Genomic DNA, 6,901 nt, shown 5'->3' on the forward strand with positions numbered 1-6,901 from the left:
GGTTTACAAACCTTGACAGTTCGCGAAAATCAGATGGTAGGGGTTTGCAGACCGGGTTTGCCAACCTAACTCATTCCCGGACTCAGATGTAAAGGGATCTCGAAACGAGGTTGCAAACCAATAAAGTTCTCGAAATTCATACTGACTTTGGTAAAACATACAAGTATGTATACCTTTTGCCAAGCAGTTCTTTTTCTTTCATAATCAATCGGAAACATTCCCAACAACCATATACAGTATGCACTGTTTCCCCGGAAATTTCCAAATGATTAAATTGAAACAAAAACGTATTATGAATAATATTTCGAGAGTTTAACCAAGACAAGCTTGAACTCGAAATTTCTTCTTTGTAATAATAAATCTACTAAAATCATATGACATAGTCTCATAAGATAAAATGGTAAATCTCGTGAGTAAATAGGATAGGTCAGTATTCACGTACCCCTTTGTTGCTGAAGTTCTCGCAAATGACTTCGTTTGTTCTTCAATCTCCAATCTTCGGGGGCTATTCGTTGATGCCTGATACTCAAGTACCATACTACAATCCTAGTCCGAGACTTGACTTTAGTAGATTCAAAATCAAGATATAGTTTTTTTACATTGACAACAAGCTTGAGATAACAAAACTTGTGAGCTCTGCCAAGCGGTGCTCTAACGAGAATAATCAAGTTAGACCCATCATCTTTCAAATGGTTTGCGAGTGTGGTGGAGAGTACAAGAGTCGTCAAAGAAATAGTTTTGAGTTTCAACCGAAGACCGCAAGGAAGAAGGTAGTTCATCATACAAAGAAATGCGGTGGCTCTTTTAAGCTTCAATTTAAATTTAACAACGACAAGAAAATGTAGTATGTGAGTGAAGTTGTCTCGAGTTATCATCATCAAAGGTGTATGTCCGGAAAATACACCAGAAATAGCTCCAAACCCAACGTTACCATTGGTCAACAACCTCTCATGTGGGGCCACCTTTTAAAACTGAGCTTTGGTCAACATTCAACCACAACTTTTTTTTCTAAAATTATGTGGTATGCTCCCTCAGACACAAACTTCTTTTCTGGTACATCGACGCTTGTTTTAGCACATCCACATTTGATGTCCACAAAATTAAGAATAACCCAATGACAAAAGTGCATCATGTAAGGAAAACCATGAGTTTCTTGTTTTGGTTTGTTTCCACATTGAGATGATTTTCGAATCCAGATAGGTAATAGTTTATGAGTTTATTCATCCTATGAGACTAATACTTGGTGATCAAGTATGTGTTCTACTATATATAAAGTACTAAGATTGTAGATGCGATGATATCCAACATAACCAGAAGAGTGGTAAAACCTTGTGTGTTATTAACCATGAGATAGATGTAATTTGTAAGGATGTTTTAAAATTAAGGTTTCTCGAATATGACTCTTGGATGGTCTTGAGTTTACCAGGTTCTTCACTGGAAGAACATCGTCGTAATGATCTTATATAGTTCTGATAGGTTGTGGATATAACTCACAAGAGCGAAGTAAGTATATCTTATATTGTGGTTGTGTGCTTGTTCACTGCTTACTTTGTTACTACTACTTTTCATTATTTTCTTTAGACGTATTATCTTTGACATCTGTGATCCATGGGTATCGTTGCTGCACCCCGACTGCCAATTCCCAACATACCAGCCAGGACCACCCGTGATGAGTGTGTTTGTATTTTTCACCACCCAAATAGAGGAGCTAACAAAAGCAAGCCACAATCAAGGGTATATGGTCGGCAAAATCTGTACACACTCGTTTGGGGAACTACAGCGGTTAGTTCCCAATATTGATTTTTACATAAGTGATTATTAGCATCAAGTTCCACGTGAAATGTACAATTTCTTCTTTGGATCTCACAATTTCATTTCCATTTAAAGCAGCAAATCACTTCCCCTAAAAAGCTCCAAGAGCTATGAAAAGGTACCATGAAAGATGATTTTATGAATAAGTAATCGTGCATGTCCGTGAGTTTGGACCACCAGACTCCGATCTGAAACAACCTCATTACAAATTTAACACTAATGGAGGTCAAGGTACTAACAGTTTGTTTAGTTAAAGATTGTACAAAAGTAAAAGGGTTGTACTAATAGCAAATTAAGTTGTTTGGTTGTGGTTTGGCCCAAATCGGCAGCTGTGCCTGCGTCTCCTTCCACTCAAAACTTGGGCCCTAACTTTGAATCAAAAAAAGATGTAAAAACAACAGTAGTACGAGTACTTAGTTTGGTTTCAGATTCCAACTCTTTGTGTACCGTCAATATCCGTCCATCCATCCGATGGATTTGATACAAATTCGAGAATAAAACATAATGCATGGCTCTGGGATTAAAGGAGTGTTGTAATCTAGGTGATGCTGATTCTTCTTTCATTGTCATCAAAGGCGTTAAAAGTATGATCCAATCCAACATGCACAAAGTTTAAGCCATCCAAATCACTAATCTCCAAATAAACAATACAACATACATCATGTTGGGGATGACACCACCAGTGGTTTCCAAGAACAAAAAGGACACTAGTATCTTTACTTTTCCCTTTATTTTTTCTTTTTCTTTTAAGTTTCAAATACAGTACTAATAAAATGGGGTTGATTCTTGTTAGATTAGATACACTTTTTCAAAATGGGATTGTGATTTATACTCCAAACATCCCTGACTATCAACATTATATTACTATTAATCTTTTGTTTAGTATTGCTTTAATCAAGGATTAGTAGAAAACTAAGCCCCCACTCTTCACATTATGTTGACACAATACTCAAAACCTTGGATTCTTCTGCCAACCACTCTAATAATATGTATTATTATTATCCTCTCCTGTTTGTTTCCAGTTTTGTTCAATAATCTAGATCTTGGCTTCTTTCCCTTTCTCTCTGGACAATCACCAGTTAACAGACAAATTTGACCTACTGTGAGCTAGCTATTATATGCCTGCCTGCCTTTTCAAGTAGGTTATCCATGTATTGGCTTATTGCAGGCAGCACCCACCACTCTCAAGGTCTCATTCACTCTTAATTAGACAAGGTTTTTGGATAGAAAACGAGACAAAAAATTCCATCACAAATATGTCCCCTGAAATCTCTAAACCATGTCCATATTGAAAACTTAGAAAAGGGGAACTCTAAAGACCATTCAAGGTGGGATAAACCCCACCACCACCACCAATTACCAAATGTCAAATGTTATGGACTCATCTACTCAAAGCTCTCTTTCACTCGCTAGAATCCTTCACACAACTTTTTATGGCACCCACCAGTCACCACCACCAGCACCACCATCCCATCCATCACTATCCAACTCAACACATGTAGGGGGTGGTGGAATACCACCCTCTGAGAGACACAAAAGAAAGAAAAACAGACCAACAATAAACCGATCAAAGCTGGAAAGAAACCTGAGCTTCAAAAGCAAATGCATAATCTAGTTGTGCAAGTATTTTTATTATAAAGAGAATCAGACACACCAAGAGATTTGTATATCTGTTAACTTATATGAGGTGATCAAAATTTCGCCTAAATTGGGTCCCATAAAACCTTTTGTTTTTGTTTTCTCACATGGCTCTGCTGATGACTACACATTAAACAAAGGTTGGGTTATTAAGCTAAAGGCATCATCATCAAACAAGGTATACTACAGTATGTATTGGTTAATCAAATTTACAGATAAAAAAAGCAAGAAAATTTCAAAGGAAAAGAAAGAACTTGTTACTGTTTGTTTGGTGAGAATTGAGATTTTTCACTTCATCCACTCAAAGATAAAAGTGCATTGACAGAAGAAAAGTATGGAGATGAAAAAGAAGCAAAATTTGAGACTAGTTTGCACCCTCCAAAAATTTGAACAAAAGAAAAACATTAACTAGTTCTTTCATTGATAGACAGATGGATTGAAAGATTAATCAAGAAAACATAATAAGACAGATTAAGTAAGTACCTTTCATGAGCCCTGACTTCTCAAGTCTAGAGTTCCCATATCTTGATGAGTTCTTAAGCCCTGACTTCTTAAATCTTGACGAGTTCTTAGTTCTTGAGTTCTTAGTTCTTGAGTTCTTTCGGTCCAGGGAAGACCAAGATTGAGAGAATCAGTGGAACTTGGAGGATATTTGCCCTTCTTGGACCAAAGCCAAATCTTTGAAACAGAAAAACTCTCACCCTTACTCGCACTACTCAATTTCTTCCCTTCTAACAAATCCACATCAATGGAAGTATGGGCATTCTGATTCTGTGCTCCTAGTCTTCCTTTCAAAAGCGTCAAACGGCCACTTTCGTGATCTTTATCATTGGACAAAGCTACTTGCAAAGTTGAATCAGCAACCACATATTGAAAAGAACCCATTGAAAAACATCTTCTTGAATCCAAATTACTACTACTTGTTTCTGCTATAGCATCTCTCTCTAAAGCACCACCACCACCTCCTGTCACTCCTCCACCCCCTACTACTGCTTCATTGTTGTTGACATTCCTGAACTTGCCAAGCCTAACAGGATAAACCCTTTTCTCACCTGTAGCTTCTTCAATCTCAATTGGCTTCTTACTAGAAACAAACCCGGTTTCGCAATCACCCTGTACGCAATCTTCTTCCCTTGGTTCATCAAAATCATAAACAGGATTTTCCATTGAAAACCCATTCTGGAAAAGGGTTCCTCTACAAAGTGGACAAGTTGAGTTTGAGAGAAGCCATGTATCTATACAGTTTATGTGAAAAGCATGACTACACATAGGTAGTAATCTAAGTTTATCATCTTCGGAGAATTCACATAAACAAACAGGACAATCAAATGGTTCTTTTAAACCCATTATCTCCTTATACATAAAAACTGGTAAAGCATCAATAAAAGCTTGATCAAGACCTGAATCATGTAAATGAAATAGCTGTTGAAGTTGTCTTTGTAATGCATCAGTACCTGACATCTCTGGGTATCTACTAGATTGTGAGTTTGATGATGATGATGGTTGTTTAATAAGGAATCTAACAAGAAGATGAAGCAAACCGGATATAAAAAAGATCACTGCTAAGATTACAATGATGAATAAAACAGCTGGACTAATTTTACTCCCATTTGATGATGACGGTGGCGATGGAGTTGAATCTTTTTGATAATTAGCATTATAAGTTGATGAGAATGATGGAGTAGTTGAAAGAGGAGGAGATATTAGAGGTGGGTTTGATAATAAGTGGTATTTTGTATGGATTTCAGATTCAAACCAAGACATTTTTTTTAGGACTTGCTAGAACTCAAAAGAACATTTTTTCTTTTTCTTTTGTACTTTATAATTCCTGAAAATCAAGCATAACCCACTAAAGTTGAAACTCTATATTTTCCAAATATTGAGAATTGAGAAGATGGGTTAGCTCAAAATCTCATAATTTTCTTATCAAAGATCAACAACTAAGATGTGATTTTGAGCATAGGAAGTAGACCATAACAATCAGGGAGAAGTTAAAATTGTAGGTAACCTACCTGAGATTGATAGAACTCATCCACCATTGAAAAAGATCCCATTTTTATTTCTTGTTTTCAGACTCTTGTTTTTCAACACAGAGTAGGAGTGGAAACCCTAAGATAATTAATGAATTAGTCAAATTCTTTTTTTTTTGAAAAATTGTTTTATAGTGGGAAGATGAAAGAAAAAGGTTGGCAGTAGCTTCCAAAGTGATAGACTGCAGTCTCATGAGAGGAGATCGCAAAGTGGGGGCAACATCAGGGGTATCTATGTCTTCTTGCCAAATTTGACCTTCAGAATTTTGTTTTGGATTTTTGATTGTTTTTGGCTTTTGCACGGTTCTTCAATCTTCAGTGGGCGAAATTCTAGGGTCCTGATTTTCTTACTTCAGGAGTGATGTTAGAAAATAAACCAACTCATAATTACTCTGCCGATTCTAATTAAACCTAACATTACCCGTGATTGTTGATTTCCTTTTTTTTTTTTTTTTTTTTTTTTTTTTTTTTTTTTTTATCTTAGTGCGTTTCAATTTGGCCATCCGATGGGCCGGGCAAATTGTACGACGTGTTTTGAATGTCCGTCTAATGGGTCGGGTAAATGATACTCCCTCTGTTTCTGAAAGACCGTCCTCTATTCCTTATTCGTCAGTTTCAAAATTGTGTCCAGTTTCTGTTTATAGTCATACTTTTTCAATGAACTCTCTAATATACCCTTGAACTTTTTTATATTCATAAATTCATTTTTAACGCGACCCAATCTAAAATATTAAAGAAATTAGTATAATTAAGGAAACAAATATATCCTTCATTCTTTTAAAAAAAATTTACATTTAACTCTAAAAATTAAATTTTTTATAAAGTTTATACTTCATAAATTAGATATCTTTTAAATTTTCCTTTTATATTTCGTATTTATAATTCTCACAACAATTTTGGATAGTCTTTATTGCTAGCATATTTATTAAAATAAAATACGTAAGTAACTAAGGATAATCAAGTAAAATAGTATGGTCTCCTTAATATTTTGAGAAAGTCAAAGCGGACTGTCTTTGTGAAACGGAGGGAGTAGTTCTTATTCACCAAGGCTGCCTTGGCATGGAGGTAATTTGGTATATATATATTTCTTTTTTTTGAAAAATAAGCTAACCTCATATAGATATAGATAAAGCTGATTTAGAAAATCGGAAACCTTACAAGAATTTTTCAGGATTACACAAATACCATTTAAGTTGTAATATTTACAGTAATTTCTGCCTATCAAATCTATTCCTTCATACCTAAAAACAGTATCGGAAGACCTTCTTCCAAAGGAGAGAACAAACAACTAGGCTCAAATTGGTTTTGAAATCAAGACCGGTATGTATCAAACCACAAGTCACTGACTGGATCGAATCCAACCCAATGTTCATCAGAACATGTAAATTACATGAACTGGAGTTTTTTAAATATACATTTCC

The 6,901-nt window shown here is 35.5% G+C and overlaps 1 protein-coding gene across 1 annotated transcript; it reads right to left on the reverse strand.

Moving 5' to 3' along the window:
- Positions 1-3,746: 3,746 nt before the first annotated feature.
- LOC113297930 (RING-H2 finger protein ATL46-like) lies at positions 3,747-5,616 on the reverse strand. The gene has a single exon (XM_026546535.1). It carries the CDS (start codon positions 5,212-5,214, stop codon positions 3,937-3,939), a length of 1,278 nt encoding a protein of 425 aa, XP_026402320.1. The 5' UTR covers positions 5,215-5,616; the 3' UTR covers positions 3,747-3,936.
- Between the last annotated feature and the right edge of the window lie 1,285 nt (positions 5,617-6,901).

Source organism: Papaver somniferum, chromosome 7, assembly GCF_003573695.1.
Source record: "Papaver somniferum cultivar HN1 chromosome 7, ASM357369v1, whole genome shotgun sequence".
NCBI lineage: Eukaryota > Viridiplantae > Streptophyta > Magnoliopsida > Ranunculales > Papaveraceae > Papaver > Papaver somniferum.